At 52.1% G+C, this 21,409-nt stretch overlaps 2 protein-coding genes, 1 long non-coding RNA gene and 2 other non-coding genes across 10 annotated transcripts; 2 read left to right on the top strand and 3 right to left on the bottom strand.

Moving 5' to 3' along the window:
* Positions 1 to 37: 37 nt before the first annotated feature.
* On the bottom strand, positions 38 to 2,307 carry B4GAT1 (beta-1,4-glucuronyltransferase 1). Its single transcript, XM_086384767.1, has 2 exons — positions 1,140 to 2,307; positions 38 to 907 (listed from the first exon to the last, which is right to left on the bottom strand). The coding sequence occupies exons 1-2, from the start codon at positions 2,193 to 2,195 to the stop codon at positions 716 to 718; spliced, it is 1,248 nt and encodes a 415-aa protein (XP_086240893.1). The 5' UTR covers positions 2,196 to 2,307; the 3' UTR covers positions 38 to 715.
* Positions 2,308 to 2,407: 100 nt separating this feature from the next.
* Positions 2,408 to 9,999, top strand: LOC147341833 (uncharacterized). The gene is made up of 2 exons (XR_015157931.1): positions 2,408 to 2,684; positions 8,430 to 9,999. It is a non-coding gene; the product is annotated as an uncharacterized LOC147341833 (long non-coding RNA).
* TRNAS-GCU (transfer RNA serine (anticodon GCU)) lies at positions 2,769 to 2,850 on the top strand. The gene has a single exon. It is a non-coding gene; the product is annotated as a tRNA-Ser (tRNA).
* Positions 5,967 to 6,073, bottom strand: LOC147341834 (U6 spliceosomal RNA). Its single transcript, XR_015158188.1, has one exon. It is a non-coding gene; the product is annotated as a U6 spliceosomal RNA (small nuclear RNA).
* A 2,623-nt stretch (positions 10,000 to 12,622) lies between the features above and the next one.
* Positions 12,623 to 20,982, bottom strand: SLC29A2 (solute carrier family 29 member 2). Of its 6 annotated transcripts, none has more exons than XM_086384763.1 (13): positions 20,728 to 20,982; positions 20,383 to 20,464; positions 19,595 to 19,782; positions 18,717 to 18,877; positions 18,333 to 18,472; positions 17,828 to 17,962; positions 17,134 to 17,231; positions 16,834 to 16,918; positions 15,901 to 16,037; positions 15,530 to 15,635; positions 15,343 to 15,428; positions 14,401 to 14,600; positions 12,623 to 13,745 (listed from the first exon to the last, which is right to left on the bottom strand). In XM_086384763.1, exons 3-13 carry the CDS (start codon positions 19,673 to 19,675, stop codon positions 13,634 to 13,636), a joined length of 1,341 nt encoding a protein of 446 aa, XP_086240889.1. In that variant the 5' UTR covers positions 19,676 to 19,782; positions 20,383 to 20,464; positions 20,728 to 20,982; the 3' UTR covers positions 12,623 to 13,633. The 6 variants fall into 6 exon arrangements, with proteins under 6 accessions (XP_086240889.1, XP_086240886.1, XP_086240891.1 ...); XM_086384764.1 differs by lacking the exon at positions 12,623 to 13,745 and adding an exon at positions 13,889 to 14,091; XM_086384760.1 differs by lacking the exon at positions 19,595 to 19,782.
* Between the last annotated feature and the right edge of the window lie 427 nt (positions 20,983 to 21,409).

The following is a 21,409-nucleotide window of genomic DNA, read 5'->3' as shown; positions in this document are numbered from 1 at the left end:
ATCCCCGCCCAGTTCAGGAGAGTAATGAAGCCAACTATAGGTGTCAACACTTATTTATTTACACATTGTAATCGGTAGGCAAATTACCCAGCTCAGCCTATTCAAGGGTACAGATCTCAGACTATTAACACACAGAACCTACAAGACCTTTCCCTTCTCCAGAGTCCCCGGGACGGAGGCCTAGACTACCAGTAAGCTGCCGAAAACCTAAGAACTAAATTCAACGCCTTCATCTGCTTTCTTTCCAAAACGCCCCTTTTGTTAAGTACTGACTTCTCAGCTCTGCCCCATTCATACTTTTTTGCTCTCCTACTGCCCACCACCCAAGATTGTTAATAATAATAACAATAATAACAACAATAATAATACTGTAATAATATTAATAATACTTCACATTTGTACGAAGCTTACAGAGTGTTTTCACATACAGCATCTCCTCTGAGCCTCCCAACAGTTCTGTGAGGTAGGTATTTCTCACCTCCCTTTTACAGACGGGGTAACTGAAGCTCAGGGAGAGAACGGGATTTGCTCAAGGCCACACAACTAGTTAGTGGTTAAGCTAGGACTTGACCCCAGCACCCCATATTCAAGTCCAGTGTTCAAACACCACAGCCACCACTGTAAAGTGGAGTGACATTTCTTACCCCAGTCAGGCCTGAGGGGCGGCCTAAGGAGGGAGGGGTCTGAGACTTCTCAGACTAGGCGGGGGAAGGGCTCAGCAGTGACGCGGGGAGTCAGGGTACTTGGCCTTCAACTCCTGTTTGAACTGACGGTAAAGGATCTTATTGTGCTGATTTTCAGCCTCCTTTTGGGGATGGAATTTCAAAACTTCTTTGAAGCCTTTATGAACCAGGAAACCTTCATTCAGCACCTCGAAATCGAATCCTGCCACGTGCAGCTCACAGGCCTGTGGAGGGAGAGACAGATCAGCAAAGTTGTGATGACATTCCTAGAGCAGAGACTGACATCCCTGCTCGCTCCAGCATTCCTAGTCCTCTGGAGGCACCCTGGATCTTCCAACCATTCAACCACTTCCTGAACTATGATCCCCCCTGCCTCATTGCCTCTTTTCCATTCAGACCTCCCTGACTCCCCCATCCCTCCTGCCCCATTTCCCCTTCCCTCTCCCTTAAGAGCACCTGGCTGATACGATTGAAGCCATACTGCCGAAAGCGCTCGTCGAAGGTGGGCACCTTGCCTCCAGCCACGTAGAATGGCTCCCAGGGGTCTTGCCAGGGCACCACGTAGGCAGGCCTCAGCAAGGTCTCTTCTGGCAGGTTGACCCAGCGGGAGTAGTTGGTGGGCGCCTGGCAGGGGGTGCAGAGCCCATAATAGAAGGGCCGCACCTCGCCCACCTGGTAGAGCTGCAGCAGCTCGTTTTTGTTCATGGGCATGCGGCGAGCTCGACGGATCTCAAAGGCAGGCACCACCAGCGCTGTGCCCGCCCACTGCTTGCTCTGATCCAGCATTTCCCGCAGGCTTCTCCACAGCCCCTCGCTGGGCACCATGTCCACGTCGATTACCAGGGCATAGTTGGCCCCCTCACGAGCCAGATTCCTCAGCAGGTTATTGGGGTAGGAGACGTTGGTGCCCAGCGCGTAATTGACCCCGGGCTGGGCCACCCTAGCCAGCTTGTCAAAGACCTCCTGGCAGGAACGCAACAGGGCAAACTCCCCTGGCTCCCGGGGGTCGGGAACGGCGGCCTCGTAGCGTGAGGGGCACACAAGGTGCATGGCGACCCTGGCACGCATATCGGGGCAGTGGCTGCTCAGCGCATAGGTCAGCACCGTGGCCAGCTGCGCCTCCTCCTTGGTGGCGGCGAACACCGACACCGACAGAGGGCCCTCCCAGCGCTCCAACAGGCCCGACAGGTGCAGCAGGTTGTCCACACTGGCGTGAGTGGCCAGGATCACATCGTTGGGGTCCATGGTGGTCTTCAGTAGGCCCCTGTAGACGCGGTAGTCGCCGCTGGCGTCCAGGACGCCTCCGGAGGCCAGCGCGGTGCGGAGCTGCGCCTTGACTTGGTCCACCGACCGCGGGGATGGGGGAAAGAACTCGAAATATTGGTCTTGCTCTTCTTGCCCATGCAGCCCGGACAGCAGCGACAGGTAGAGCAGCTGCAGCATAGCCACCAGCATGAGCGCGGCCAGCAGCAGCTGGTAGAAGGCACATCGGATGGCGTAGGACATCTGCATGGCTCTCGGGGTTCGGGGCGCGCAGCAGGGACCACCGGGCCGCAGCCTCCACTAGCCTCTGCAAACCCGGATTTACCGCAGCCTGCCGAGCGCGGCCGAAGCGAGCCGAGGCGAACCGAGCCCCTCGCGCAGCCCCGCCCACCCGGCCGCCCGCGCTGGCCTCCGGCGAGCCAGCTCGCCCCCTGCTACCCGGGAGGAGTTACTGCAGCCTCGGTCCGCGCCGCGCGCTTTGCAAACGCTGGAAACTGCCCGCCACCGCGCCTGCTGTGTTCCGGGGGACCTGCACCCCGTCCTCTGGGTCAGTGCGCGACCTCCCGGACTAAGTGCGTCCTGAGACCTTGGTTCTCTCGCCCCAGAATCAGGGAGCGGAAACTGTGACCGAACTTGACTGCAGAATGGTGAAGGATGGCGCGGTTCCTGGCTGTGCCAGGCGGAAAGGAACACAAAAGCCCTTTTCTGTCCGCCGCCTCTCCCTCTAAGTTTTATCAGGTCTGTATTGAGGAACGGCTGCAGGGGTCCCGGAACACTCCTGGATGAGAGATAAGTGCATGTGGAAGAGTATGCCCTACGTGGGACGAGGTGGCCGAGTGGTTAAGGCGATGGACTGCTAATCCATTGTGCTTTGCACGCGTGGGTTCGAATCCCATCCTCGTCGTTCGTGTTTTACGCTGGAGGTGGTTCTTAATTTTCACACCCTGGTGTCTGGGGCAGTGGCTTGAAGAGAACTGAACTGGGGATGGGACACAATTCAGGTCTCCTTTCTGTGTTTGTTCAACGTGCAGCTCCGGCAGGTTCGTACCTAGAGTGTGCGGAGCTAGTGGGAGGAAGTCGGAGCTGTACTTTTCCTTCTCCATAGAAAGAGCGCCAAGGGCCAGAATTCTGATCAATGCAAATTGGGGTCCAAGAACTAGAGACGACCCCCCTGGAGGAGCTGCTCTGTCTAAAGAAGTAGAACTGGTGGCAGTGGAGGCGATGTTAGATTATTTAAATTATTAAATTATTCAGCGCACGGATTCCCCTTCCTCCAGCACTTCTCTCTGGGCAGAGACCTTGCATGTATCCACACACCTGCTGCCCTCCCTCACATACACAACCACGCACATTTAACACCAGTGTACACAGAAGCCGCTTAATAAGTGTTTCCAGAATGATTGACCCATGGACTCTATAAAGGGAGGAGAGGCTGTGCAGAAGGCAATTACTTCCATAGGTAACGTGTTCCAGCTCCGTGAATCTTCGGAAGGAGCTTTCGGTCCTCCCAGGGAGGGCCTGGAATGTCGGTTTAAGGTGTCTGCCTGCTGCTCCACAGGCAGTAGGGAACCAAGGTTGTTGAGTTAGGAAGTGATCAGGAGTAGGAGACCTTTATTTTGCGGCCCCAGCTTATGGAATCTGAAGCTGTCTCCTGGTAGGTAGTGTCAGAATTGAGTTGCGTTTGTAGGACACTTAGCTGGTGTCAGAGAATTGCTTGATGGGGGGTGGGGGTGGGGAGATAAAATAAACCAAACAAACCTAGGCATCAAATTTTATGTCCAAATTGTATGTATACCCTGGAGAATGAAATGGAAACCCACTCCAGTATTCTTGTTTGGAAAATCCCATGGCAGAGGAGCCTGATGGGCTACAGTCCAAAGGGTCGAAAGAGTCAGAGGTGAGCAACTGACCACATAAACACACACAGTGAAGACCCAGACAGAGAGAACAGACTTGATGCAGTGTGGTAAGGAAAGCGTGGGACACATTGAGAGAGCAGCATGGAACCGTATAAATTACCATATGTAAAATAGATGGCTAGTGGAAATTTGCTGTATGATGCAGGGAGCTCAAATCAGGTACTCTGTGACAACCTAGAGGGATGGGCGTGGGATGGGGTGGGAGGTGGAAGGGAAGCACAGAGGGAGGGAACATATGTATACCTGTGGCTGATTCATGTTGATGCATGGCAGAAACCAACACAATATTGTAAATGAATTGTCTGCCAATTACAAATTTTTTAAAGTAAGGAAAATAAAAAAATTGTATGTATAGAAGTAAACTGAATTTTGTGTATTGTCCTTGAGCCCTGCAACTTTGCTGAAGTTCTTTATTTAATTGTGTGTGTGTGTGTGTGTATTTAGGATTTTCTGTGTGTGTATATCATTTGTGATTGCGGATAGGTTTACTTCTTCCTTCTCAATTTGGATGCCTTTTATTTCTCTTTCTTGCCCAGTTGCTCTGGCTAGAACTTTTGTACAAAGTTGAATAGATGAAAGAGTGAAAAGCAGGCATCCTTGTCTTTTTCCTTATCTCAGGGAGACTTCACTCTTTCACAGTTAAGCATGGCATTAGTTGTGGACTTTTCATAAACGCTTTTTCAGATTGAGAACGTTCTTATTGATGCCTTGTTGGTTGAGTATTTCTATCTTTCATTAGCGCTTTTTAATATGCTGTCTAGGTTGGTCATAACTTTTCTTCCAAAGATGGCTGCAGTCATCATCTGTTGTGATTTTGGAGCCCAAGAAAATAAAGTCTGTCACTGTTTCCATTGTTTCCCCATCTATTTGCCATGAAGTGATGGGACCAGATGCCATGATCTTAGTTTTTTGAATGTTGAGCTTTAAGCGAGCTTTTTCACTCTCCTCTTTCACTTTCATCAATAGGCTCTTCAGTTCCTCCTCCCTTTCTGCCGTAAGTGTGGTGTCATCTGCGTATCTGAGGTTATTGATATTTCTTCCGGCAATCTTGATTCCAGCTCGTGCTTCATCCAGTTTAGCATTCCCCTTGATGTACTCTGCATATAAGTTAAATAAGCAGGGGGACAATATACAGCCTTAACATAGTCCTTTCCTGATTTGGAACCAGTATGTTGTTCCATGTCCAGTTCTAACTGTGGCTTCTTGACCTCCATACAGATTTCTCTGGAGGCAGGTAAGGTGGTCTGGTATTGCCATCTCTTGAAGAATTTTCCACAGTTTGTTGTGATCCATACAGTCAAAGGCTTTGGCATAGTCAATAAAGCAGAAGTAGATGTTTTTCTGGAACTCTTGCTTTTTCGATGATCCAGTACATGTTGGCAATTTGATCTCTAGTTCCTCCGCCTTTTCTCAATCCAGGTGAACATCTGGAAGTTCTTGGTTCACGTACTGTGAAGCCTGGCTTGGAGAATTTTGAGCATCACTTTGCTAGTATGTGAGATGAGAGCAATTGTGTGGTAGTTTGAACATTCTTTGGTATTGCCTTTCTTTGGGATTGGAATGAAAACTGACCTTTTCCAGTCCTGTGGTCCCTGCTGAGTTTTCCAAATTTGCTGGCATATTGAGTATGCCAGCGCATTAATAGCATCATCTTTTAGGATGTGAAATAGCTCAGCTTGAATTCCATCACCTCTACTAGCTGTGTTCATAGTGATGCTTCCTGAGGCCCTCTTGACTTCGCATTCCAGGATGTCTGGCTGTAGGCCAGTGATCACACCATTGTGGTTATCTGGGTCATTAAGATCTTTTTATATAGTTCTGTGTATTCTTGCCACCTCTTCTTAATATCTTCTGTTTCTGTTAGATCCATGTGGTTTCTGCCCTTTATTGTGCCCACCTTTGCATGAAAGGTTCCCTTGGTATCTCTAATTTTCTTGAAGAGATCTCTAGTCTTTTCCCATTCTATTGTTTTCCTCTGTTTCTTTGCACTGATCACTGAGGGAAGACGTTCTTTTTTCTTTTTTTTTTTAATTAATTTATTTTAATTGGAGGCTAATTACTTTCCAATATGTGGTGGGTTTTGCCATGCATCAACATGAATAAAACTATGGAACATTTCACAAATTTGCGTGTCATCCTCGCTCAGGGGTCATGCTAATCTGCTCTGTATTGTTCCGATTTTAGTATATGTGTTGCCAAAGCAAGCACTGAGGAAGGCTTTCTTATCTCTCCTTGCTATTCTTTGGAACTCTGCATTCAGATGGGTATATCTTTTCTTTTCTTCTTTGCCTTTAGCTTCTTTTCTTTTCTCAGCTATTTGTAAGGCCTCCTCAGACAACCATTTTGCCTTTTTCCATTTCTTTTTCTTGGAGATCGTCTTGATCACTGCCTCCTGTACACTGTCATGAACCTCCGTCCATAGTTCTTCAGGCACTCTATCAGATCTAATCCCTTGAATCTATATGTTACTTCCACTGTATAATCATAAGGGATTTGATTTAGGTCATGCCTGAATGGTCTAGTCGTTTTCTCTACTTTTTTCAATTTAAGTTTGAATTTTGCAATAAGGAGTTCATGATCTGAGCCACAGTCAGCTCCCGGTCTTGGTTTTTGCTGCCTGTATATAGAGCTTCTCCATCTTTGGCTGCAAAGAAGGCAATCGATCTGATTTTGGTATTAACCATCTGGTGATGTCCACGTGTAGAATCTTCTCCTGTGTTTTTGGAAGAGGGTGTTTGCTATGACCAGTGCGTTCTCTTGGCAGAACTCTATTAGCCTTTGCCCTGCTTCATTCTGTCCTCCAAGGCCAAATTTGCCTGTTACTCCAAGTATCTCTTGACTTCCTACTTTTGCATTCCAGTCCCCTATAATGAAAAGGACATCTATTTTGGGTGTTAGTTCTAAAAGGTCTTGTAGGTCTTCATAGAGCCGTTCAAGTTCAGCTTCTTCAGCATTACTGGTCAGGACATAGACTTGGATTACTGTGATATTGAATAGTTTGCCTTGGAAACGAACAGAGATCATTCTGTCATTTTTGAGATTGCACCCAAGTACTGCGTTTTGGACTCTTGTTGACTATGAGTCACCTACTCCATTTCTTCTAAGGGATTCTTGCCCACAGTAGTAGATATAATGGTCATCTGAATTAAATTCGCCCCTTCCAGTCCATTTTAGCTCACTGATTCCTAAAAGGTCGATGTTCACTCTTGCCATCGCCTGTTTGACTACTTCCAATTTACCTTGATTCATGGACCTAACATTCCAGGTCCAATGTTAGGTTGATTCCAGTGAACCACCATCATTCTAGAATAAGTCCCACTTGGTCATGGTGTATAATTCTTTTACTGTGTTGCTGGGTTCAGTCTACTAGTGTTTCGTGAGGAATTTTGCACCTATATTTATAAGGGATTTTGGTTTGTAGTTTTCTTTTCTTGTGATATCTTTATTTAGCTTTGGCATCAGGGTAATGCTGGTCACATACAAAGAGTTAAGAAGTATTCTCTTGTATTTTTTGGAAGATTTTGAGCTTTGGTATTAATTCTTTAAATGAGTGGTAGAATTTGCGTGTGAAGTCCACTGGTCCTGGAATTTCCTGAGAGGTTTTTGATTACTGATTCAGTCTCATCCCTTGATATAGATACATCCAGATTTTCTATTTCTTCCTGAGTTACTTTTGGTAGTTTGTATGTTTCTAGGAAATTGTCCATTTCATCTAGGTTTCTCATTTGTTGGCATACAAGTGTTCATAGTATTCTCCTATAATGCTTTTTATTTTTGTACAACCAGTAGTAATGACCCCTTTCATTTCTGATTTTAGTAATTTAAAAATCTCTTTTTTTCTTAAACAACTCAAAAGTGTGTCAATTTTCTTGATTGTTTCAAAGAACCAACATTTGGTTTCATTGATTTTTCTCTGTTGTTTTTCTACCCTCCATTTTGTTCATCTCCTCTCTAATCTTTAGCATCTCCTTCCTTCTGTTCGCTCTGGGTTAAATTTGCCTGAGCTCCTTCCTCCTTTTAATGTCAGGCATTGACACCTATAAGTTTCCTCTCAGCATGGCTCTTGCTGCATCCCATAAAATTTAGTGTGTTGTTTCCATTTCCATTTGTCTCAAAGCATTTTCTAACTTATCTTTGATTTCTTTTGTAACCGATTAGTTGTTTAGGGGAATGTTGTTTAATTTCCACATATTTGTGAAGTTTCCAGTTTTCCTATTGTTGGTTTCTATTTTCATTCCACTGTGAGTGGAAAAGATGCTTTGTGTGATTTTACTCTTTTGAAAGTTATTGCAGCTTTGTTTTGTAGCCTAATATATGATCTCTTCTGGGGAGCGTTCCATGTGCACTTGGAAAGAAGGTATATTCTGCTGTTTTCAGGTCGAGGGTTGTGTGTATAGGTCTCTTTGGCCTATTTGGTTCATATATGTTCAAATCCTCTGTTTCCTTGTTGATCTTCTCTCTAGTTGTTCTATCCTTTATTGAAAGCGGAATCTTGAAGGTTCTATTATTGTATACATGTCTATTTCTCCTTCAATTTTGTCAATTTTTGCTCCTTATTTTTTAGGACTTTGTTTTTAGGTATGTCTCACACGCTAGTAAAGTAATGCTCAAAATTCTGCAAGCCAGGCTTCAGCAGTACATGAACCATGAACTTCCAGATGTTTAAGCTGGTTTTAGAAAAGGCAGAGGAACCAGAGATCAAATTGCCAACATCTGCTGGATCATCAAAAAAGCAAGAGAGTTCCAGAAAAACATCTATTTCTGCTTTATTGACTATGCCAAAGCCTTTGACTGTGTGGACAACAATAAACTGTGGAAAATTCTAAAAGAGATGGGAATACCAGACCACCTGACCTGCCTCTTGAGAAACATATGCAGGTCAGGAAGCAACAGTTAGAACTGGACATGGAACAACAGACTGGTTCCAAATAGGAAAAGGAGTACGTCAAGGCTGTATATTGTCTCCCTGCTTATTTAACTTATATGCAGAGTACATCATGAGAAATGCTGGGCTGGAAGAAGCACAAGCTAGAAGCAAGATTGCCGGGAGAAATATCAATAACCTCAGATATGCAGATGACACCACACTTAGGGCAGAAAGTGAAGAGGAACTAAAAGCCTCTTGATGAAAGTGAAAGAGGAGAGTGAAAAAGTTGGCTTAAAGCTCAACGTTCAGAAAACGAAGATCATGGCATCTGGTCCCATCACTTCATGGGAAATAGATGGGGAAACAGTGGAAACAGCGTCAGACTTTATTTCTCTGGGCTCCAAAATCACTGCAGATGGTGACTGCAGCCATGAAATTAAAAGAGGCTTACTCCTTGGAAGGAAAGTTATGACCAACCTAGATAGCATATTGAAAAGCAGAGACATTACTTTGCCAACAGAGGTCCGTCTAGTCAAGGCTATGGCTTTTCCAGTGGTCATGTATGGATGTGAGAGTTGGACTGTGAAGAAAGCTGAGCGCCGAAGAATTGATGCTTTTGAACTGTGGTGTTGGAGAAGACTCTTGAGAGTCCCTTGGACTGCAAGGAGATCCAACCAGTCCATCCTAAAGGAGATCAGTCCTGGGTGTTCGTTGGAAGGACTGATGCTGAAGCTGAAACTCCAATACTTTGGCCACCTCATGCGAAGAGTTGACTCATTGGAAAAGACTCTGATGCTGGGAGGGATTGGGGGCAGGAGGAAAAGGGGACGACAGAGGATGAGATGGCTGGATGGCATCACCGACTCGATGGATGTTGAGTCTGAGTGAACTCCGGGAGTTGGTGATGGACAGGGAAGCCTGGCGTGCTGCAATTCATGGGGTCGCAAAGAGCTGGGGACGACTGAGTGACTGAACTGAACTGATAATTATTATATCTTCTTGATGGCTTACTCTTTTATAAATATATAACATCTTTCTTTGTCTCCTGAATGATTTTTGAATTAGTCTTTTTGTTTTTCTGATATTAGTATATCCACCTCAACTGTCGTTTGCTTACGTTTGCACAAAATACCTTTTGTCCATCCTTTCACTTTCAGTCTATTTGTGTTTTTGACTCCAAAGTGGCAGACAGCATGTAGCTGAATCATTAAAAAATCGGTTCTGACAATCTCTGACTCCTTTTTAATAAAACTGATTTATTTTTGGCTGTGCTGGGTCCTTGTTGCTGTGTGGGCTTTTCTCTAGTTTACTCAGGCTTCCCATTTTAGTGGCTTCTCTTGTTGCAGAGCACGGACTCTGGGTGCTCGGGCTTCAGTAGTTGTGGCCCACGGGCTTAGTTGCCCCACGGCAAGTGGAATCTTCCTAGGCCAGGGATCTAACCTGTGTCCCCTTCAATCGCAGGCTGATTCTCAACCACCGGCCAATGCTTTTCTCAACCATTAAAAGTTCAATCTCTGACTTTTAACTGGAAAGCCAAATCCATTTACAAAACCAGGAAGTGTCCATCTCATGAAAAGGCAAGCAGCTTGAGGATAAAGACTGGCCTTCCAATGTTTGCATCCCTCCACGAGCCTGTCTCAGTGCCCGCCACTTAGAGCCCTCTCCAACTGTTTGTTCGCGGACGCTGGCTGCTTCTGAGGGAAACCGGGCCTGTTGGCAGAGCTGTGTCAGGCTGGGGAGGTGGCAGTGGCTGGGTAGGGGGGTAGTGCTGGGCATCGCAGAGGGACCAGCAAGTGTAGCCCCTCAGTCCAAGTTTTTCTTTTTTTAAAAGTAGGTTTTATTATTTATTTGACTGCCCTGGGTCTTGGTTGTGGCACAGAGGCTCTTTAGTTGCAGTATGTGGGATCTAGTTCCCTGACCAGGGATCAAACCCAGGTTCCCTGCATTGGGGGCGCAGAGTCTTAGCCACTGGGCCACCAGAAAAGTCCCCTTTTATTTTTTAAAATTTTTCAAGTATTTGTCTCTAACATTAAACCCAGCTGCATCCTGATCTGATGAGAAAGTTGGGCTGAGCATACCCGGGAAGGACGACCGGAAGAAGGAATTCCAGGTTGTGACATCATAAGGGCATCTGACGTGTGGGTGTTCTCTTTCTGGACCGATCCTCCACTGCTCAGCCCCACCTGGGCTTGCACCAGGTGGCCATGGACCAGCACCATTGGGTTCCCTGGGATGGCTGGGGTTGGCAGGTCTAGGGAGCTTTTGAGTACAACAGACAATAGTCTCTGAAGGTGAAGAAGAGAAGGGGACCTAGGAAGTATTGGGGTCCTGCTCCCACCAGTCCCAGCCAAAGGGTACAGTTAGGCTTAGTGGTCTGTACAAAATATTCCCAGGACTACAGCTACCATTTAGTAAATGTCAACCTGTACTCCAGCGCTTTCTCCAGGACTCCAGTCTTCAGGAATCCCTGTTCCCACTGCCGAGAAAGAGCCTGACTTCGAACCCAGGACGCTGGGTCCGGGCACATGCACTGAAATCACCAGGTTGAATGGCTCTGTAAAGGGAGCCGCCTCTTCTCCTTTATGTCTCCTCCTCTCTCGAATTCCCTGGTTAGGCCTCACCCCTAAGGCCCTTCAGCATTTGTCTGCAGCCCACTGCCCCAGCCTTATCCTCTCCCCTCCCCCTCTCTCACACCCTAGGACTCCCCACACCCCTGCCCTGCTGCCAGAAGGCCCACTGTTCCCTGAACATTCCATATCCATCCAAGCCTTGCATTTTCTGGTACGTCTGCCTGGGTTGCCCCTCCCCCACCTCAGCCCAGCAAACTCATATTCATCCCTCAATGCCCAGTTCAGAGGACACCTCCTCAGGGATGCCTGCCTAAACTTTCCAGTAAGATCAATGGCCCCCTCCTCTAGCACCTCATATTACACATTCTGTAGGGTCCTCACAAGCCCTATTACAAGTTATATTCTATTTCCCATGGCCTTGGGAGCAGGGTCATAGCTCCTTTGTTTCAGGGTTGTCAGACCACCCAGAACCTGGCACAGTGACTAATGGTGGAAGGAATGAATCCTCACTTGGAGTTGGCCTTGTGTCTTTATTTCAGTTCCCAAGATTGTATCTTTTGTGTGTGTGTTTGTGTGGCTGCTCTGGATCTTCATTGAGGCATGCCAGATCTTTCACTTCGACGCTCAGGCTCTCTAGTTGTAGCATGAGTTTAGTTGCCTCTGGGCATGTGGGATCTTAGCTCCCCAACCAGGATTCAAACCAGCGTCCCCTGTATTCAAGGTGGACTCAACCACTGGACCACTGGGGAAGTCCCCAAGACCATATCTTGCTTCACTTTCCTCTTTGGTTGCAAAACAGCCCGTGGCTTCTGAGCAGGGCCTGGTGCTGACTTATCACCTGGTCTGTAATACCTGATCATTGAGTGGCCATGGGAGGCAGAAAGGCAAATGGACAGAAAGGTCCGTGCTGGTAATCTCAAACACCCTGCTCTTCCCTGCCCTGGGCAGGGTAGCACAGATGTGTGGCAAAGCAGGCCTTTCCTCCATCCCTCTGCAGAACTGGCTGACTATATCTCTGAGGCTCCATTTCTGAGAAAGGGGAGCCTAGGGAGGCAGAGGACGCTGGTGCGGGGAGAGAGTCATAGTTATCCATGCAACCAGGCAGTCTGTCTTGGAATACAGGGCTCCTTGCAAGCCGGTACCCCTTGGCAATCATGTGGCCAGGAAGGCCCAGCCCAGGGATGCCCACAAATCCCTTCCCTTCTCAGGGCCTCAGTCATTCCATCTGTCGAATGGGTACAATCATCCCCACTTCACCCAGCTCATCAAAGTCAACAGAACTGAAAGCGCTTTGGAAATAAAGATTCAGTGAGATCATTGTACAAATGAAGATGGTTGTTATTAGACCCAGGAACAGGGTCTGAGGGAAAAACAAGCAAAAAAAGGTGGAGTAAGTGTTCAGGATTCTCCCCTTGAACCCCTTGAGGAAAAGGGAAGCAGGCAGAGGGCAGGAAGAACAGCACCTACAGGGAGGTGGGGACTGGGTTCTGGCTCTGCCAAGAACTGGTCATTCCCCCAGGACTGGGTTTCCTCACCTGTACAGAGAGGGGCACAGTCCCTGCCAGCCTCCCTCCAAGGGCCTCAACGTGGCTTCAGCAAAAGGGCAAGGTCAGAAGAGTTTTGCAAACTGTAAAATGCAGCTCATGCCTGCAGGCTAACTGCAGTTCCAGGACCGGGCCCAGCTAGGCTCCGGGAGCGGACACAGTGTGTGCTGGCGACCTAGACACTGTTTGAGGCCCGGAGGGTCCTTTGAAATCCCTCAGATCCCTAACTCCTTCTCCCCCATCCCCTCAAACTCCCTGGATTCCTCTGTTCTGAAGTCCGAGAGACCCGACCGAGGGGTTGCTGAGGCGTGGAGAGAAGAGGAGGTCCTGCCCTGGACTGACCCCCACCCCAACACGGACTCTGAGGCCGCGTCCACACCAGCCGCACGGTTGACAAGACTCCACCTGTGGCCTCTGAGTTCCGGCGACTCGCCAGTGGGTTTGTCGTGATTAATGAACGCAGTCCTGACGGTGAGGATGGGCCATGGTCCTCGGCCCTCTTTTCCCTGATGACCACCCTTTCAATGAGGTTTTATGTGCATCCAGATAGTGCGTCAGCTCCACTCCTGGGTAAGGGCTGGAATGGCAGGTGGTGAATTCTTCCTAGCAGCACTCCAGGTGGCCGCCAGCCCTGGAAGGAGAGCTGTGCCCACCTCTTGCTGGAACCCTCAGGCCACAGGGCCCCCACCCACCCGGCCCGGTGGAGGCTTGAGCCTGGCCCGTCATTCCCCCAGCGCTGGGCCTCAGCTCTGAAGAGAGACGCTGGGAGAGCCCTCGACAGAGTGCTTCAGAGCAGCGCCTTGAAGAGGAAGGAAAGGGAGGCGCCACAAGAGAGCCCCAGCGCCAGGAAGAAGGTCATGAGGGTGCCGGTCACCTCCCTCTCCTGTGGCAGCACCTGCCTGGAACAGACAGGAGAGGAGCTCTGAGAAAAATGTGGGGCCCACCCTGGACCCAGCCCCATGTCCTATGCCCCTCTAACAACGGGACGGATGATTTCTGGTCTGGGCTGGCCCAACTTCCGGGCCACTATAATGAGGCCCTTCCCTCTGGACTCCAGTTTCCTGATCTGTAAAATGGGGCCACTGGACACAGACGTCTCTCCCGCCCCTGGGATCCAGATGCCCCTGCCTTCCTTCTTGGCAAAATGTCCCCTACCTGGTCTTCCTGTCCCCTCTACGCTCCCTTGTCCCCAGGGTGAGCAGCCCAGGAACTCTGCTTGTGACCTCAACCTTGGGTCCCCTGCAACTGAGAATGTGGGAGAGTAGCTGGGCCCTAAGGAATGACAGTGCAACCTGCTTGCTCACAGAGGGGGAAACTGAGGCCCAGAGTGGAGGCCCCAGAATCGGCCTGGGCTGCCTTACTAGGTAGGAACCTCCCAGCCGAGTCCCCCGCTCCTCAGCTCCTGGCCTGACGGCGGGGCACCAGTGAGGCCTGGAGAAACAGCTCGGGCCGGGCTGGCCGGAAGCCAAACTCCTGGCAGCTAGCTGTCCCTCTCCAAGAGTGAGCCCACCTCCCCGCTCCCAAGCCCTCCCCTCGCCTTCCCATCCCCCAGACCTGGGCGCCAGGCACATGGTGAGGGACACCAGGTAACCATTTGAGACAGCGAACAGCAGCATGAAAGTGATGAAGTAGGCGTCCTGGGGGAAGAGAATGGGCAGTCGGGACCTCTCGGGCACGTGGCACAACATGAAGAGCGGCACGAACAGGACGCGCAGGCAGACCAGCAGGGGCAGCAGCCGGCTGTCTTCGTCGGGCTGCGGCGGAAGGCGGGGGTGAGGGCGTTCCCCAGGAGCAGCGCCTCTGCTCCGGGCCACCCCCTCCACTCAGCTCAGAGAGTCAGCTATCACTTCCCCTGACCTACCCCGTGTGAGCCTGGGAGGACCCAGCACGGGCCCCTCTGGAGAGCGAGGGGCAGGGCCAAGGCCATCCCGCCCATAAGCGCCCAGCCTCTGCCTCTCCTGAGCACCAGTCTGTGCAGAACTAGAAGAACGTCTCTGGTTTTCAAAGTTGGTTGCGCTGAGCACCCCTGGGGGTTCCAAAGAACCCTTTGGGGCAGATGGGATTGGAAACTGGGGATCCAGACCCGATCAGAGCACCTCCTCTTTGATTTACTATATCTGTTGTGTGTCCTTGGAAGGTTTCATTGAAAGAAGCAGCATCATGGTGAAAAACAATCCAAATACTAGGAATCCTGCCTGACCTCTCACATGGTGCGGGAACCTCTGTGTAAACACTCTCCACGCACCAGGGGCTGGGCCCTCAGCTGGATGCTGGAGACAGAGGTCAACTGGACATGGCTTCTGCTTTCAGAGAATTCAGTCCAAGCCCTGGCTTGCGTGCCTCCAGGGGCTGGTGCTCTGTGCTAACTGGCTGTTCTGTTACCAAACCCAGACCAGGGCCAGTCAGTGTTGGGAAGTCACCCTTCTGCGCCCTTTCACACTCTCTGATCCCTGACTGCTTCTCCAAACGGCTGATCACCCCAGTAGACGTGCTCACCCACAGGAAGTAAGAGGTTAGGCTCCGTCCCAGACAGTCCATGACGTTGAAGAGGAGGAAGCAGCAGATGGGGTTGAAGAACTGACCTGGTGGGGGACAGAGGGGGCTCATCCCGGTCCAGGCTGCTCACTCCCCTCTCTCCCCTCCTTTCACATTGCCCTGTCCTCTGCCGCTTCCCACTACTCACTCCACTTTCCAGGACCGGTGGAGCTGGTCACCATGGCTGTGATGGCCGGGAAGACGGACAGGGTGACTGTGAAGACCAACACCAGGCACAGCGCCGTCAGCCAGATCTGGAAGCCAGAGGAAGGGGTGTGAGGGGGCGGCCAGACTCGGAGCCCAACATGCGGCCCCAACCCCTCCACCCAAGCCTTGGCCCCGGGAGCGGGACACTGGGGCCTGGTCCAGTGTATCCCTGACCCACCATGACCCTGTCACCTCGGGGTGGACAAGCTGAGTACTAAGGTCTTAGTCCATTCTAAGAGTCTCTGGGGTAGGCTGAGAGAGCAGCTCTCTCTTCCCCAGGGATGAGGGTTGGGGGTTGTATCCAAGCCAAACCTTCCGGAGGACAATGAAAACTGAAGGTTTTTCTGGCTTCTGGGGTTCCTCTGGTTCCACCTCTGTCTCCTTCTCAAGGTCAAGATCCAGAGTCAGGGCTGCCCTCTGCGGGCTGTTGGGAATCCCATTCTTCTCATCTGGGGCAAGAGGAGAGGGCAGGGTCATGCCTGTGACAACCAGGCCGGAGGAGGGGAGATTCCAAGCAGTTAAAATGAGTGACCCTCCACCAGTCCAGGTGCAGGCCAAGAGAATTAATGGAAATACGCCAACCTACTATTTATTGGGCTTCCCTGGTGGCTCAGTTGGTAAAGAACTGCCTACAATGCAGGAGACCCAGATTCAATCCCTGGGTCCGGAAGATCCCCTGGATCTTCCCTAATGGCCACTCATTCCAGTATTCTTGCCTGGAGAATCCATGGACAGAGGAGCCTGGTGGGCTACAGTCCACCAGGGGCTTGCAAAGAGTCAGACACGACTGAGCAACCAACACTTTCACTTTCACTGTTTATTAAGTACATACACGTACCAGGCACAGTTAAGCACCTTAGATGGATTATTCCACTACCATTGCTTTATAAAAAACAAAAACAAAAAAATCCCCTGAGGCTCAGAGGGGTTATGTGACTTGACTGAGATCACACAGCTTGGATGTCATGAAGCTAGGATTTAAATTCAGACACACCTGGATCTAGGACCTGCAGGCCTGAAGCTCTGCTGCCTCCCCGTTTTATGGAGGAGGAAACTGAGGCCCAAAGGGCAACTGAAGGGATAACTTTAGTCCCACTGACTTCCCTTCAAGATCGTCTGCCTCTGCTCACTTGAGGCTCCTAGAGATGAGGGCTCTAGTTGGGGACAGAGGCAAAATGCTTCCCTGTGGAGAGGGCTCCAGCCTCCCCTGGCTCTTCCACCTCCCCGGCAGGGTCCCGGGCTCACCAGACTGGAGAAGCTCAGCTTTGGTCTCCAGCTCCTGACCATGCGCCTTCGATGGTTTCTTGGCCAGATAGTAGCGGGCAAACTTCTGCAGAAGGAAAGCGTTGTCCCTGCCTGGCTTGGGCTGAGGTGCCTGGATCCCTCCCCACCCTGCTGACTTAGAGGCTGGGGTCCCCCAGTGGCTGACTCCTTTGGGGATCAGGACTGGGCCCCTCTGCCTCCTTTGGCTTCTCTCAAGGCCTCAGACTCAGGGCGGTATCTGTGATGCTCCGAAGTGGGCCTCGAGCCCAATACCAGGCTCACCAGGTGGGGCAGGCTCAGGTAGCACACGATGGACATGACGGTGCCCACGCAGGGCGTGATGAAGTACCCCAGGGCAGACGTCTGGGCATCCACGCCACCTGTGCAGAGACTTCAGCTGCAGAAGGGAGGTCCACCAGCTCCCTCAGGGAGCTTGTCCTCCTTCGCACTACACACATCTCAGATTCACCTCCTGGCCTCTCCCATTCCTCCCACTGACACTGAGGACCCTTGTGCAGGGGCCCTGGCCCGGCCCTTCGCATCCCTCACTCGGTCATTTTTGTTGAGCGCTTACTATGTGCTCATTATAAATGCCTGCTTCTTACAATCTGAGTATGGAGCTGTAAGAATCATTCAGGTTGGGAAGCAAACACAGGTAAGTACCTTATCCAATGCCCCTGGCTAGAGAACAGTGGAACCAGAGTTCAGACCCAAGTCTATCTGAATCCCACACCTGTCTCCCCTTCCCTCAACCTACTGCCACAGGCCAGTGCTGGCCTCAGGAATCCTGCCCTGGGCCCCAAATTAACCCCGTCCTCACCCATCATTCTCTCATGGTAGGACTCAAGAGCCCCATACCCAATCCCCAGCTCCCCCATCACCTCATCACCTCTGTATCCACCACAGCCCAAAACATCTCACCCTTAGCATACACTCTGCTCCCCAGAATCCCAGACTGCCACCCAAATCTACTTACTGGCCATGGATATGAGCATGGCAAGGGCAGCGAAAATCCCAGCCAAGCCCTGGCCACTGAGGAAGATGGTGCTATACTTGGAAGGCATGGTGCCCAGTTGTCCGAAGAGGCTGCCTTGCAGAACTGCACCGAAAGCTGTGGAAGGACAGGATTGGGGGCCGCTGCTCAACTAGGCAGGCCCTGAGGGCCCCCTGGAGGGGGTGTGGCTGGGGGTACAGGGGACTCTGGACTAGGTTGGACACTCTGGTGTAACACCCCACATGCATTCCTCTTCCGTGGTACAGCCCTGGGTGTGAGGGGCTGGGGGCCAGAAGACCTGCTCTCAGGTCACTGCAGGGCCTGGGATGAGTGACTTTTCCTCTCCTCTGGGCCTTGGTTTCTCATCAGGGATATGGGTGATGTTTCTTCTGTCTTCCCTGCGATACCCTGGGCCCTTTCAGTTACAAGAGGCTCGGCTGAAGCCCTGGTCGGGCAGGGTAGGGAGGTGGGGAGGGGAGGTGCTCACAGTTGATGAACCAGACGGAGGCCATGGTGATGGAGAAGAAGAGCCCGGGGCTCATGTCCACCTTGACCAACACCGCCGTCAGGGTAAAGAGGAACAGGATGATCAGCAGGCTGCCCAGAATCCGCACCGTCTCAGGGATGCTGTTTGGAAGGGGGAGAGGGCAGAGTGGGCATCGCTGGACTCAGGCCAGGCGAGGGGAGGAGGGCGAAGAGTTTCATCCCAGCTCCGGACAGTGGGGACTGGTGAGAGACGCAGAGGGAGGGGAGGGAGGATGGGAGGGCTTCCCTCCGCCCACCGCCCGGGGCCCAGATGGAGCTGCCTCAGCAAAGGGGGCGGGACCCAGGGGGCGGGCCTGAGACTGAGCCCGGGGGGCGGAGCTCTCACCATTGGTACAGGAAGGAGTTGAGGAGTGTGAAGAGCAGCAGCGGCAGCTGCGAGAGCAGCGTTACCCAGTTGTTGAAGTTGAAGGTATCTGCGGGGCTCGTGTAGTTGGTGCCCAGGGTCTCGGCGGTGCTGTTGGCCCCCGCCAGCCGCCCCTGGAAGTACTGCCAGGAGGCCAGGGGGTAGGGTGCAGGGTTACCCCACAACCTACCTAGCCTCGGGAACCCCCCAGCCTTCTTCCTCTGCCTCCTCCCACGCCCGGGATCGCTCCGTTAACTTCTGCGGGACTGTCTCTCTCTCCTTGCGCTGTCCCCAGTACCTGGCACGTAGTCGGAGCTCGATGAACGGGCACGGAATCGAACTGAAGTCTGGGACCGAGCCCAAGCCCTAAGAACCCCCAGCTTGGGCCGTGCTCCATCTCTGGATCACCCCTCCTCTCCGGTGCCTCGGTCGCGGCCCCCACCCCGACTCCGGCAGCAGTTTCTAGATTCCTGGGTATTTATGGAGCTCTGACTGTAAGCCAGGCTCTGGATCAGATGCTGACCAACTGCTTTCTCTCTGGAACACACATCCTGCCACAGCTCTGCTCAACTGCCCCTCTCCCCACCCATGGCTCCTTGTGGCCTGCAGGGCAAAGCCCTAAGGTTATGGAACAGCATTTGGGGCCTTTCAGAACCAGTTTCCGTTTTGCGGCCCATTTCTTGTTCCATCCTGCTAGAGCTCCATGCACCCCAAGCTCTGGCCCTTTGTACAGGTTGGCACCTCTGCCTCTCATTGCCTTCACCAGGCTGCTGGCTCTGTTTGAAATTCCCTCCCCTCTCTGACCACTCACCTTCCCAACACAAATACTTTACCTACCCTTCTCCCAAGTTTCAGATCACCTGATTATTAATCAGAAGGAGTGGCTGTCTCCTCTGGGGACCCACTGGACTCTGCTCCAAGCCTGGGATGGCACACGCCATGTTACATCACCAACATTTCCTTGGCACCTATCTTGCTTTCAAGACCAGGGGCTGGTTCATCTTTGGGTCTCCAGGGCCCAGCACAGAGCTAGGCACTGAAGAGGCATCTGGAAAGTTGTTGCTTTTAATATACAAGAATAACTCCGTACCAAAGAGAACACAAGCCCCGGATTCCTGCCTTCCCTTGAAATAATGTAAGCTTGGTGAGGATGCAATCTTCCTCAGCTATAGTTCCTCCTGTAACCCCAATGCCAGGAACTCTAGGTGTGCATTGGATGAATGAATGTAATTCATGATATTTCAAAGAAAATCAAAGGCTTGGATAACCACTTTTGGAGTTACCAGCCCAGGAATAACGACAAAGGGGAGGTGGGTGGGTAGCTCCTTGCTGGCTCCACAGGATCTCCTGACCTGGTGGCCTTGGGCTAGGATCTGGGCATTCCTGAAAACTTGTGGATCCTAGCCATGAGAGAGGGACCTCTCCTCTCTGCGGCCCTCTGTTTCAGCCGACAAAGGGGACACAGTGAGGATTCCCTAGGAAATCCCATGAACAGAGGAGCCCGGTGGGGCTCCAGTTCATTGCGGTCGCAAAGAGTCGGACCGACTGAGAGACTGACACTCTCACAGGCAGCGTGGTAGGGAAAGGCCGCTGGAGGGACGGCTGGTGGTTGTGGCCTTGGATCTATCATTCCAGCCACGAGTCTCACCGGGATGGCTGTGATGAAGAAGTTCCAGGGGAGGAGGGTGCCCAGCCCGAGGATAAAGAAGCTGATCCCGACCAGGTGGTAGCTGTGAGGATCAGACAGAAGGTCACTCGGAGGACTTGCCGCTCCGGCGGCCCCTCCGCCTCCCAGACCAGCACCCTCCCCCACCCCGCTCGGAGAGCGGACTACAACCCCCATCACCCAGGCTCAGGCACCCGAGGAAGGGGGCTGACGGGAATTGTAGTTCCAACTGGTCTTTGCGCTTTAGAGAGCCCAAGGGGAGCGGCTCTGCGCTGCCCACGGCCGCAGGATCCCCATACGCCGCACCCTACATGGTTCCCAACTTGCCTGTCCCTCGGGGCGTCTCCTCGTGCCATGGCCGCCCGGCAGGATGAGCCAGGGTGGGAGAAAGAGGCGGGCGCCGCACCTGCACCTGCCCCGGGGCCCGTGGGCCACGCCGGGGACCCGGGAGGCTGGGTCTGGCCGGTGGTGGACACGGGAAGCGGGGTCGGGTCTTCCACGGTCCGAGGCCGGGCAGTGGAAGGCGGAAGCCGGGCAGGGAGCCCCACGCCAGTTTCTCCCAGTCTCAAGTACCGCAGGCTCGGACCTCGGCTCCGCCCCCGGGGCGGAGACAGTGGGGAGCCCCACCCCTCCCAGCCCCCGAGGACCGGGGACTCCAGACCACCTACGGCCTGACCTCCTGGTCCCCGGACTCCGCCGCTCCCCGTGCCACCCGAGAGGCTGTGATCCGGGAAGATTCCCCCGAATCTGCGGGCGCCGGGCCCCGACCAGTGCGGGCGGGTTGGGGGAGGTAGTAGGGGTGTCCGCCCCGCCCCGGCCCCCTGCCCACCGAAGTGCTGTGGAGCTGACCTGGCGCGAAATTCTCCAGGCTCCGGCAAGACGGAGGTGGTGCCGTGGCGGCGCTAGCACTCGCTAACGTACAAGACCACTGGGTGGTGGTAACCCGAGAGCGGCCAGCCCGGGGGGAAGCCGGAGAGACCGTCTGTCGTCGGCGGTCCTGGGGGGCTGC

The sequence above is a fragment of the Bos grunniens genome, chromosome 29 (assembly GCF_055505025.1).
Source record: "Bos grunniens cultivar Pamir isolate PY7600 chromosome 29, Bosgru_T2T1.0, whole genome shotgun sequence".
Taxonomy (NCBI): domain Eukaryota; kingdom Metazoa; phylum Chordata; class Mammalia; order Artiodactyla; family Bovidae; genus Bos; species Bos grunniens.
The sequence above is the reverse complement of the archived record's forward strand: the minus strand, read 5'-3'. Positions and strand labels throughout refer to the sequence as shown.

Bases quoted from the DNA above. Each gene is read 5' to 3' on its own strand.
- B4GAT1 (XM_086384767.1), bottom strand. From the start codon at position 2,195: ATGCAGATGTCCTACGCCATCCGATGTGCCTTCTACCAGCTGCTGCTG. The intron at 908-1,139 runs GTGCTCTTAAGG...CTCCCTCCACAG, and splicing joins GCTTCAATCGTATCAGCCAG to GCCTGTGAGCTGCACGTGGC.
- SLC29A2 (XM_086384760.1), bottom strand. From the start codon at position 20,756: ATGGCACGAGGAGACGCCCCGAGGGACAG. The intron at 18,878-20,382 runs GTGAGACTCGTG...GCCTCCTGGCAG, and splicing joins TCTTCATCACAGCCATCCCG to TACTTCCAGGGGCGGCTGGC. The intron at 15,429-15,529 runs GTGAGTAGTGGG...GTCCCCCACCAG, and splicing joins CACCGGTCCTGGAAAGTGGA to GTCAGTTCTTCAACCCCATC.